Consider the following 12,982-nt stretch of genomic DNA (forward strand, 5'->3'; position numbering starts at 1 on the left):
TTGTTTATGCCAATGTAGAATCATTGTTAATAAACAATTTAGACAATAAAAATAATGCCAAAAAATATACAGAAACATAGTTTATAAAATTAACTTGTAAAAATACACCTTTCTAAGAAGTAGGGGACTAAATAAAAAGTAGCATTCTGCTTATTTTGTCCAGAATATCCAGATGGACTTGGTTTCGTGAGGTCTTTTTTTTGTGGAAAAAAAAAAAAAGTAATTCTGATGGTTGTAAACTTACCTGACTAAAGAAATATTTTTGTATACAACTCTCTGTTTCCCACCACCATACAAACACATCCTTTCATCTTCATCTTGCCCTCTGAAGTAGATGACTAAAATTATTTCCTTGCTCTGGAGCCACTGATGACAAAATACTTGAAACTGCAGTGAAACAGCTTTAGCTCCTCAAGAAGATAGAAGCTACCACATCACTGCTGCCTTTCTCTATCTCAGTAAATTTTGTGGCTTCTGCTTGGGATACTAATATTTTATTACTGAATGCTAGTTTGTGTACTAGTTCTCATGAAAATAAAAAATATGGTTGTTTGCAGTTGCTGAGTCCCAAATTAATGACAATGTACACTCCAATAGTACCATCTGCCCTGACAAGATGTGAACTGGTACACAGAAATATAAATCTTTTCATCTCATCAGAGGGCAAAACTGTTCTGATTTGATTTGAAGCCTGTAAAAGAATGATGCAGAAATTCAGCAAGATATTTGTATCTGTAAAGTGTTGGGTGTCTTGAGAAGGAACTTTAATTTTAAAAAAAGGGAGGAGGTTTCTGGTAGGAAGAAGATCTAAGATTAATTCTTGTCCTTGGTTGTCAGGATTTCTTTGTACAGAAGATGACACTGATATGAGAGTTTAATGTCTCTGTAAATAACAGTGTTCCTAGCAGGAATGGTAAATACACACACCCTGGGAATCTGACTGTCTAATGAACCAAAAAGTACCAAAAGGAATACTAAATTATTTAAATCCCCTGCTATTTAGCACTAACACAAAATTGCACTGTCTCAACAAGATCATATCAGATTTATTACTACAGCTATTTTATTCCCCTTTTTTCTCTCTTTGGGGTTTTGGCAGAAAGCCCTCAAAGAAAATGGTTTAAGCAGTTAGCTGGCAGGCCAAAACCTCAACAAAACCATCCAGTGTTGGGGACTGCAAAATCTTCTTCTTCACAGCCCAGTATTTCTTGATGGTGAAAGTTTAGGACTGCTGAAGTCTCTCCAGCAGTCCATACTGGGAATCCTTACTGCTCTCTCCAATGCCATGGCAGACACAAAGCCTTGCATCTAACTTCAATTCCTACCAGAACCAACACAGCTAAGAATACCTGAGGGACATAGCATAGAGAATGAGTCAGGGATGGAAATGGCCAGAGATTTAAAGCAGGTGCATCTACTGTGATACAAACCTGACTTCTTATTTTCAGTGGAGATCCTGCAACTAAAGAGGCCTTCTTCAGTCTCGTGTAGGATTTTGGATTTTGCACATGTCCCAGTCTGTCACAAGAGAGGGAATGGTGATGGGGTGATGCTGTGTGTATCTGCTGTGAACAGATACCGTGTTCACAGTCCCAACTAAGAGACCTGTGACAGAAGGGCTACCTGGAAGGCACTAGGGAAAGTTTCATCTGTGTTTACTGGAGAATTTTAGTGACAATATACATTACAACTCACAATAGGAAGCTCACATTCTCCAGAAAATGTATCTTTAATTCTTCCTATTATAGGGGCTTAGCACTATATCTTTCAGAAAGACCTGAAAAAATACCTGTCCTGGCTTAACCCCAGCTGGAATGTAAGCATCATGCAACTGCTCACTGCTCTATCCCAGCTGAAACCAGGACAATGTTCAACTCCAATTTCTCAGCACGAAATAGATCCAAATAACTCTAAAGTAATGAGTTCCTTTGCACATTTGCATAGTCCTTGACTGATACTGATACTTGCACTTTCCCAAAGTGTCTTAATTTGGGACCCAGACCCCTAAAATCTTTGGATTTTTTTTTTTTTTCTGTAAGAAGTGAACTCATTCTCCTCAGATATTTCAAATCTTTCTAGCCACTCTTTTCTCCTTCTGAAGACTGATGACCCCGTGTTGTTACTCTAATGATGACTAGTAGGGTTCAAAAACTTTTCAAAGACAAGGTACGCAAATTTCAGATTTGTAAACAAAATCACTCTAAAAAACAGAGGGTATTTTTTTTACTGAAGATTGCGGGAAAACTTCAGCAAGGATCAGAATTTTAGTTAAGGACTCGTAGTGAATGGTGGCCCCTCTTCAGGCAGTGCAGGACAAAGATAAATTTGGCTGGGGCAGGGCTAGCACTCCTCTGTCTATCTGCTAGGCTCTCATGAAAGCTCCTTTCTTCCCCTGTAACCAATCAGGTAAATGGCACAAGGATGGCTTCCAGATGCAGACTTGTATTAGTGAAACTCTGGGAAGAAGATTTGAGTGTTAATCTGTAAAGCAGAAGTGGGGCCCTCCCCAGCCTGGGTTGCACCTGCATACCTGAATTCCCCTGGCTCTCTATCCTGCTTCAAAACAAGACACCAGGATTGATGTCAATGTATTTCAGTTCAGTAGCCATGGGACTACTGAAGCAGTAACTATTCTGAGCCTTTCCAGTGATGCAGAAATGTTGTCTAAATGTCATCTCAATTTCAGATTCAAGCTTCCAAGTTAATTCCTGATTCCCAGCTGTGAACTGATACGACAAATGCAGACGTAACCTCTGTATCTGTTTCAGAGTTATGATGGCTGGTGCTGACTTTGCACATATTCTTTCTTTGTCTCCCATTTACAAATAAATGGCATCTGTTAAATAAGGCAATGCATGCTTAGAGCATTTAAAGCCACAGAAAAGCCTGGGGTACTTGTTTCCTATATCCTTTGTATAGGCATTGGGTTGAATGTTCCTAGATCTCACAGGCACAGGATTTTAGAATGCCTTTACTGTGTTTTGTACAAATAGGCAGAACACTGCTGGGTTGGCAGATAACACCTGAGTCCTCCTTCTGTTCAAAGTAGAAAAATTTATCAGGCTGATTTTATTAAAAGGAGATAAAGGCTTTGCTTCCACTCTTTCTGACTACCTGCTCATTTAATAGAATCAAATTAATGGGTTTGGTCATCTGCATTGAAGAAATTAGGAATTAAATAAAAATCAAAACCTCACAGTCAGTTTTAAACAAGATGTCAGGCTGCCTTTTCTCCTTTATAGAACATATACACTAACTCAATTTGTGTTAATCCTGATTTCCAACACTCTAAAAGAAAGTAGATTCATCAAACCCTAGCTAAAACAGACACATTTTGTTGGATCCATTATGAACTGATACAATCATGGCTCTTCCATTTTAGTCAAGTAGAAGACTAAGAGGAAAAGCTCTTGATGCTGTTATACTGTGTCTATTTCCTAATTATTTAAGATCAGACAAAGTATCGCATCATGGATGGAGAAGGATACAAAGACGCTCTTTCAGTCCCAGTTTATTGCACGGCGATGGTATGGCCGGAAAGAGGCCGAGTTTCTCTGGGGAACAGGTATTTAGGAGAGGGGAATGGGAGTGGCCTTGGCTAGCTGCCAATGGGATGAAGACACAGACGGGACAGGGGCCGGAATACCCGACCCCCGGTGGGTACAAGGACACAGGGGAAGGTCACAGGACCGGAAAGGAAGACATGAACTGGGGTTTGCAGGAAGGAGGTTACAGGATCCTGATTTCAGTTCTTATACCTCATATACCGAATTACAACAACCTCTCATTTACCTTCTTTTTGCACTAATACCTCAAGGCAAGAGTTTTCAAACTGCTAATTAGAACTAGAATTAACAAAAAATATCCTATGTAAGAGGAGATAACAGCAGAAACATATTTAAAATCCACAGTATGTTTTGGGATTCTTCATCACAACATGACAGTATTGAGACTAATTTACTGACACTTCATGTTCTTGTTCATTTAAACTGATTTTAGTGCTCACTGCAAGGAGAACTACACCTGTAACTGTCAGGAGAACCTCCTGTGAATGTTGTTTACAAGGATGTGACACTGTAACTATTTGGATTGTGTCACTTCTGTGCGGAGTCTAAATAGCTGGCTGGACTGGGTCACTCATTAAAACCTGCACCATGTCAGCTTTGCCTTATCACACCTTGGTTTAAAATACAAAACTTTGTAACTTCTGTTTTCAGGTCTTTTTATGCTGTTTTAGCATCCAGTAATCTCATTAAAAGTGTCCAAGAATCTAGAATTACTGCTGTGTAACTACCACTCAGCCAGTGGTCTGACAGCCAGGAACTCTGAAACAGGCAGGCATCTATCCACTCCTGGGGCTGGAAAGAAACTGTCCAGAAACTTTTGTAGTGACCATGATTCATTATGAAATGTTGGCAATAATACTAATCAAAAATCTGAGAGCTTTCCTAACAAATACTGGAATAACAGAAAATAATATACTTTCAATATTGATAATTAATATTTTTACACTAAAACTAAATCCCCAAGCTTTGTAAAATCTAGGAATTTTTTCTCAATCTTCAACTGTGTCAGTGATCTTTCCCAAATTATCCTTTGACTGTACCAGCTGAGAATCAGTTATGTAAAGCTCTCAGATGCCATATCTTACATCTCTGCAACTTCTCCAAAAGGCTTAAGTAGCTGAACTGGAAAAGATAAGAGACTGAAAGGAAAATATTTGTGGCAAGCCACACTTAAGAGTTGTACCAGAAGCAGAAAGATGTGGCTGCAGAGATACTCAACTGCCTTTTCAAAATCTAGTCTATTGCTCTGCTCCATCAGGCATATGTACAAGACTTTGTGATTAACTATCCCTTAAAAGAACATGTTGGCAATCAGTCTCTACAGTACTGTCTGTAACAGATATTCTCGTATTGGTACTACTACAGACATAATTAAAATGTGCCACAATACACCATGGTACAGGAAAGTAAGTCTGGAACACTTCCCTGTTGTAGTAATAAAGCTAACAAAGGTGCTTAAGATACTGCTTCACAGGCAGTGATATTACTTCATGAGTAGTGAGCTCTGTCAGACTCAAAGAGTATTTAAAGGCTGTACCTGACAGCTCAAGCAAGAGTGGCCAAAGGGAAATGAACCAGCCAAGAGTGCCACCCTGTAGGGAGGCTACAGAGCATCACTTGACAACCTTCCAAAGAGCAGAAACAGATGACCTGGATGTTCATAGGGCCCTCAGCAAGGCTTCACTACAATAAAAATGCCTTGTGAATTGCTAATTGGAAAGTGATCAGTTTTAGATGCTGACATCAGTTTTCAGACAATCATCCAAAATACCATCTAGAGTCAATGGGAGCCATCAGCTTGAAACTTCTTGTGGAGAGAAGGAGGGTTAATGGTAAGGAAAAAAAGGGAATGCTTTAGAGCAACATCACTTATGAAGGCATAGATTTCAAGGTTAAAAAAAAACCCAACCCTGCAGAATTGGCAGAGATCAAGACTGCACTCAAACCTTGTGGCAATGGAAATGCAATACTAAATGACTATTCTTTCTATGCCCAGTGAATTCCATTCAGGAAGTACACCAAACAGTTCCATTGTCTTGGTGATATTCTAGGAGCCTGAACAGACAAGCAGATTTCCTTGCAGTCATTTTACCATTAGATATTTTGATCCTTCATGGAACTACAGTGGCATTTCTGCCAAATCACACTAGTAGGGCAGTGCTTTTAGGTCTACCCAGAAAATGAGAACACTGACTCACCCAGCACAGGGAAGTATACTAAAAGCAGATACTGGTAGAGAACTAAAATCTGAAGTAAAAGTCCTGCAGAGAGAGAATGGCACAGAGAAGGAATAAAACAGTTTCTATAAATAGACAGCACATATGTCTGTTTGCAATAGAGTTATGAATACTCAAGTAGCAAAACGTAAGACAGTTCGTATATTGGATATACAGCAGTGTGGAAGTTTTAACTTGTATTAAATACATTGATTTAATTTGATCCTAGAAACAGAAGGGTAGTTAAATCTCTTATGCCCTCAATTAACTCCTAAATAACTGTATTCCTTATCATTTGAGTGGTTTGATCTTTAATGGATTTGTTAATAATCTCACCTTCCTCATCACAGTAGGGAAAAAAATGTTTCTTCTGCCACTCTACTTAGGAACTTTGATATTTATGAAGTTACTCCACAGTAACTGTGGATAAATCACCTTTTTCTAATTCAGTGTCCTAAGCAGAGGTATTTTAAATTCCCTCCTATTCTAATACAAACTAACAAGCTTTAAGCAAAAGCAGCAGAAGTTCAGGTCGGTCTCCAGTTAGCCCTGTCACTGTCACCACCTCACTTTACAGTCGTGCAAGATCCAACACAGCTTGAGAAGGCTCCCCTTTGTGCTACTATAGAAACACAGTAACATAAAGCATGGGGTTTATTGTGATGAGCACTTTGTCAAAAGCCATAATTGTCACTGGTGTTTACATAAACAGGATCGGGCCTTTGATGTGATAGAACAAGCTGCACATTATACTACACTGCATGCCAGTTAAACGTGGATGAAAAGAAATGGGAGGTCTGTACTACACCAAATTACCACCACGCAGTTTGAGTGTGTGCATGAACAAACACGGACTAAAGTAGTCTGCCACTAAGCTGGCAGAAGTTTAGTCTTTACCTGGAAAAGTTTCCCTTCAGAGGGCAGAATTTCTGTGTGCCAATGCTATGGGTGCAATTGTCTTGCTCAATGTTTCAATAACTCTTTGTGATGCTAATGGGCAGTTAAAGCATTTGCTGAGGAAGTATACTCCCCCTGTTCAGTCCCCACTGTCACTACTCCTGCCAGGTACATTTCTCTCAGCAGAATAGGGCTTTTATTCTTAGTTAACCAGTTTTAATAATAGTATTTAAAGAATTTGTTAGCTCAGCACTTTGCTGACCACTTCTAGGGGTTGTTTGCTTAAAAATGCACCCAAGGCAGCTGCTGATCCTCCTGCAAAATAGGATGTAGGTATCCTGTGAGTAGAGATGAGGAGAGTGAGCTTCAAGGTTAAAGCTTTGCAGCCTTCACCATGCTTCTTACACCACCTGAACCTGTCCTCCACAAAAACCAAAAAACACTTTATTTGAAGCAGCAACATCCATATGTAGATCATGCAGAGCTGATGACATATTTCACATATAGCTCCTGTGCATTTTATATTTATCTATAGGAATTATGTCCAACCTGTAAATGACTACCCAAAAAAAGATAAAATCAAGGAATCATTACAGTTGGAAAAGACCTCTGAGATCATCAGTTCCACCCTTTGACTAAATGCCACCATGTCCCCTAAACCTTATTTCAAAGAGCCATGTCTACTCATTTTTTAACACTTTCAGGCATGGTGACCCAACCACTTCCCTGAGGAGCCTGTTCCAATGCTTAACCATCTTTGCTCAAGGATAAAAGCTTTGAGCAACGTACAAGGGCTTGTGGAGAGTTTTAACTGCTCTGTGTGACACTTCCCAACAGTTCCAATCATGGTAATTATATCACAGCACAAAAATAGCCTAAAGAAATCCTTGCACAGACATTTCTCTGAAAAATGGAAGAGACAGAGCCTTTACAAGGAAAGGAGTAAGACTCTCAGACCAAAAACAAGCACAAACCAACCAAAAACAAGACCAAGCATAAACTATAAGCTACTACTTTTTCACAGGAAAAGTAGATGGAAAATGTATAAAAGGAGTATTGTTTCATACCATGAAATAATGTTTTTATTTCAGCTCCTCATGTCCTGCAAGATTATGTTACTACCTTTACACTAAAAATATTTTTCTTGCTGATGTGTATCACCACAGTAAGTAATATCAAGATCAGTTGTGCCTTTAATCCATTATAAAGTCAAAATTCGATTTTTTTTCCCTAAAAATAAAAATGCCATTGTATCATCATCCAATGTCTTATTGACAGTTTCTTATTTTAGTGATTTTAAGGATGCAGGAAGGAGAAGAACAAGTTAGTCTTTCATGTCTGTGGTTACACCAGTAAGGAGCTAGAGGCTTTGAGCATAATTTAAATCTAATCAATTTAGCTCAGTTGGTACAACATTACAGCAATAAAAAGTTTACTTGTACAACAAAAAAAATCGATTAATGAGCAAATGCATAAAAAAGAAGAGCAGAGATCATCTGAGTGGCAGAAGGTGACTTCCCATCTCTAAATTCTACTTTTCACATCATCTGCTTCCCTGGCAAGTGCTGTATACCGGTGGTAAGCAGGTTTAAAACTCTATAAAAAATACCAATTACACTTTATACTGTATTAGCACATGTGGAGGTCACACTACCAAGTGCAGGACGGTAGAAAATCTGAAACAAAAAGACATTGTTATACCATCACAGAAGTAGTGTTATTGACTAAAGGGGAATGTCTGCAAGATACTGACATACTTTACACAGTATGAAAATAAATTGCAGTTACCCAGATTAAAAGCTAATACTTTAGATTATCAAAACTTCCTGAAAAGTAAACAAAACTAGCAAATAAACTAAAATACTTTAAAACAGGAAAGATCTTATTTTCTAAAAAGGAAAGGAGATAGAACATTTTGATACATAGATGCCAAAAAGCCTGCAATGGATAGAGACAGTTACCTGACCCCAACTGAGGATGAAAAAGGGTGACTGGTTCCCCCTCCACACCATTCAGCTCAGAAGGGTCTTGAGATTTTGCAGTGCTACCACACAACCACATCTGAACTGCCTGTCAGTGGGCAGTGGCTCAGTGTCCAAATGTATGTTTTACAGTTGGGTTCACACAGCCCAGAGCCCCTCACATGAACCTGTTTGGCCCCCACACACAGCAGGTCTGCACATCAAGCCACAACATGCTATGAAAAACAGAATCACTGCCTTTCTGTGTCTGGTCCCTTCTGGTATTCAGATCGTATAGGCTGGTAGTGAGCCACATCAGCACTGATCCAGGTGACCATCTGATGGCTAATGTTGACACAAGCAAGGCAGAGGAATGCACAGGAATGGAGAAGGCAGGACTTTCTGGGTGGCAGAGAGATTGGTTCTGGTTGTTTTCAGTCACCAGAGCTGGCTCTGGTGTACTAAACCAGCTACAGTCCCCTCCTTTAATAGGTTTGTGTAGTGAGTTACACAAACCTCTTCTATGTAACTTTATAGGCATTATACATACAACTACACTAGATATTACTCTTGTTACCCTTAAAATATTCTAGATAGGAAATAAATTGTTAAAGCACTAGAAAGCAATCTAAACGCCAACTAGCAACCCCCATCTTTCTTCAAAGCATCATGTAATTTGGATTCTCCTTATGTGAAAGGCAGGGAACATGTAAAAGTCTGAGAGTGTGTATAGATAAATCCCAGCTAGAAGATCTGGGTGCCCCAAGCACCCAGGGCATCATCGAGGCACAACTTAACCACTTAGATCCACGAGTATGATTGTGGATTGTGGATGACCAAGCACTGGAGATATTCAGTAACTGTCAGGACACAATCCTATGCAATGTGCTCTAGGATGACCCTGCCTGAGCAGGGAGCTTGGACCCTCTGTGGTCCCTTCCAACCCATCCTGTGTGATTCTGTGATTTACAAAAGCTGAAGGCTAAACTCCTTATGTATGCCACACTGCAGCATCTGGTATCTGAAGGGAGCCTAGGTTTGGATTCCAAATGTTAAGTCACAAAAAGGTCTGCCAAACTGCAGCTCTGGGAAAGGAGCCTCCCTGTCACAAGACAGGGTTTCAGATCAGACTGCAGAAGTGGACACAACCCCAAACACTGGAAAGTGGAATCTGCTTAACTGCAACTGTTTCATCTGAATGGCTTAGGCTGAAGATAAGTAAAGCTGGTAATATGCTAAATCCTACCCTGAAACCTTACCATTTCCTCTGAGCAGGCATTAGACATCTCTTAGCTCAGCATCCCACTTACTTCAGCAGCCATGCAGAAGTCCCTGAAGTTCTGTCCTTGCTACCAAGCAGTGAGACCAAAAGGAAAAAGTTACTAGAGTGACCAGGTTGTGTAGAGGAGCCAAAGAGAAGCTGGCTTTCTCCTTTCAGCTAGCTCTAGCCTGGATCCATGAGCTGAACAGCCATGAGTTGCTAAAGGACATCTTCAAATACAGCATCATCCAAAAGCAATCCAGCAAATGCTCTCCAAGGTGCTCTGAGATTTAACCCAAACAGAGGTGATCAAAAAATGTGCACATTTCTCATTGAAACAAAAAGTGCTGAAGCAGCACTATATCACACTTTTACTCACCACAGAGACTGTACTAGGCATCTAAATACATTGCACAGGAACGGGTGTCTGTAAGTCACGAGCAATGTCACTGATGCTTCATCTGTGCCCAAGCAGAACATATCAGAGCTGCAATCTGAATGCACCTTGGTCCCACCAAAGTCAGTATTAAGTCCTTTGGGAGCAGAATTCTACCTTCAAAGTCTTCAATTTCCGTTTATTTATTGATTTATTTATTTATTTTTAATGAACTAGTTGGAAAACAGTTTCCTAAAGGAACCTCTTAGGAAACCTTGTAATTTACCTCTCCGCAGGCTCACCGCAGTGCCTGATGCTCTCCCCACTGCTGATCACGGGACAGAGCCCCTGAGCGGCGCGGCGGGGCGGGAGGCACCCCTGTCTCGGCGGTACTGCCCTCTGACCAGAACAAATTCTGCTGTCCAAACCGATCAGAGCCAAGGGAACGAAGGGGCTCACTCTGCGGGGTGGCGGCGGGATGGCAGCGCCGGGCCGGGGTCTGCAGCGCGGCGCGGTGCCCTTGGGGCCGGGGCCGGGCGGGCAGCGCTGCTCGGGCCGAGCGCTGCCCCTGAGGGCGGGCCGGCCCTGCGGCATCCCCCGCGCCGCGGCCGGCGGGGCTGCGAGCGCCAGGGCCGCGCCATGGAGGCGCCGCTGCCATCCCTTCCCTTCTTCCCTTCTCTTCCCGTCCCCCGCACCCTCCTTCCTCCGCCGCGGCGCCTCCTCCCCGCCCGCCTCGCCTCGCCCTCTCCTCACCGGCCGAGGAGTGGATCTTGGAGGATTTGCGGCGCAGGGACATCTTCATTGCGGTGTCCAGGCCGGCCGTGTTGGGCATGGTGCGGCCGGCCGGGGCGCGCTGGCCATGGGCCCCCCCGCACGCAGACGCGGCGCCGCGGCCGCCGGCACCGCCCGGGCTGCGGGGGCGGGCGAGGCGCTCGGCCCGGCCGGGCCCGCGCTGCCCTCACGGCTCCGCCGCGAGCCTGCGGGGGCCGCGCCAGGCACGGCCCGGGCTTGGGGCGTTCGAGGGGTCTGCCTGGAAATGGTGTTTTACCAGGCGCAGAGAGCATCCCGAGTGGTGTAAATGAGAAACAAAAGTCTCGATATTCAGCAGCATTTAGATTGCTTTATTTTATATCGACAGAGCAAGCAGCGCGCTGGGGATACATGGGAGCCGCTGCTCACTCCATGCTCCACCGAACTTTGGTTTGCAGCTCCCTTTTATAGCGTGGTTTCCTTGTAGTCATCAGTAATTGGTTGGGGTTTTTTTGTTGTCATAATTTTGCCAGGTAAGCAGTGGTGGTCCGTGGGATCGCTGGACGACGTGAGTCTCTAGACAATTCGTCAAGTCCCATAGACAACCATCCGGTCTTGGTAGATAAGGAAATGGCAGTCTGGTCTTAGGGATAGGCTGCAATTGATTACACAAAGGCAGGAAACCTGATTTTGGGCTGTGTGAAAGCCTTGTTTTGCAAGCTGTCAGTAGAAACAACTTATTTAGAAACATAATATTCATAACGGGGGATTTAAAACAAAATGATTTAATCATATATTTTCCTTTCCTTAGTGTCATGCTTCATTTCAGACCTAAGTATTCTGGTTTATACAAACCCCAATACTTTTATGATTGACACGAATCTTTTATCAATTATCACACGAGAAAGCTCCCGCTGGGATCAGGATCCCTAACCGGGCTTCTTTGTTCCGGTTACAAGGGCATCTTTCATCACTGTGGCATGTTGCCAGCCTCATCACAAAAGATACAGTTCCCTCTCAAAATGTCCAGTAAATCAAGGATAAAAAAAAAACTAGAGGAAAGATTAATCAAGGTAGTACTTACAGCACATCACCTTTCTGTGCAAAACATTTGGAACCGTGAGAATTTACTTAAGGACAGGCAAAGAAAGAATGTAACTCAATAGCAAAAAAAAAAAAATAGGTAAGACAGCACCTCTGAATCTTTACAGTTCTGGTCTTAACCAGGCATTACTAGCCATAGTTGCTGTATCTTAAGGTGTTGCTTTCTCTACCAGATGAGCTTCGAGGTAGAATGATTTAAATGAAGCAGAATCACCACAGGACAAGGACATATTGAGTTTTGGGAAGATCTACCACATAAGAAACGATCCCCAATATCTTGAAGGTCTGTACTAAGTCTGTATCTAAACCACTTGACCCTACAGAGTTGGCTACCAATGATGGGTAATTTGGGTGTTATTCCAAAGATCATAAATAATGCTAAACCTCTGAATCTTGCTGTGCTTTGGTGTCCTCACATATAATATGGAAAGTGATACTTTCTTGCTACAACTTCACAAAATGTTAGAAATATTGTTGACAAACCATTTTGCACTTCCTAAACTCAAAGTAATCCAGAACTGTGGCATTTTACACTGGCTGCACTGAATGCACCATAGCCCACTGGAGATGTGTGCTTTGAGACAGGACTGCTGCTGACTGATATTTGCCTGTGAGAAGCTTTTACTCATGGATTTTATCACTCTGGGAGAAGTGGCCCAAGAGCTTTTGTGAATGAAATCATCCAGTAAGGATAATACCCAGTGCTGGCATTCCTGCATGCCTTTCCCATCTTAAGACCATGACACAGAGCTGGTTATTTTCATGAACATAATTTTCTCCCTCAGCTTACTCTTTCTCCTCTCCACAAATTATTTTCTGTTGTGGTCAGTATCTTTGTACCAGAACAAATT

The 12,982-nt window shown here is 41.9% G+C and overlaps 1 protein-coding gene across 1 annotated transcript in view; it reads right to left on the reverse strand.

The window, feature by feature from the left end:
• ATP8A2 (ATPase phospholipid transporting 8A2) overlaps positions 1 to 11,179 on the reverse strand; it is a 314,082-nt gene extending 302,903 nt beyond the window's left edge. Inside the window, exon 1 of the mRNA XM_056495071.1 lies at positions 11,031 to 11,179. Coding sequence (XP_056351046.1) covers positions 11,031 to 11,109 — 79 coding nt within the window. The 5' untranslated portion in view covers positions 11,110 to 11,179. The remainder of the gene's footprint in view (positions 1 to 11,030) is intronic.
• Between the last annotated feature and the right edge of the window lie 1,803 nt (positions 11,180 to 12,982).

This window comes from Oenanthe melanoleuca, chromosome 1, assembly GCF_029582105.1.
Source record: "Oenanthe melanoleuca isolate GR-GAL-2019-014 chromosome 1, OMel1.0, whole genome shotgun sequence".
NCBI lineage: Eukaryota > Metazoa > Chordata > Aves > Passeriformes > Muscicapidae > Oenanthe > Oenanthe melanoleuca.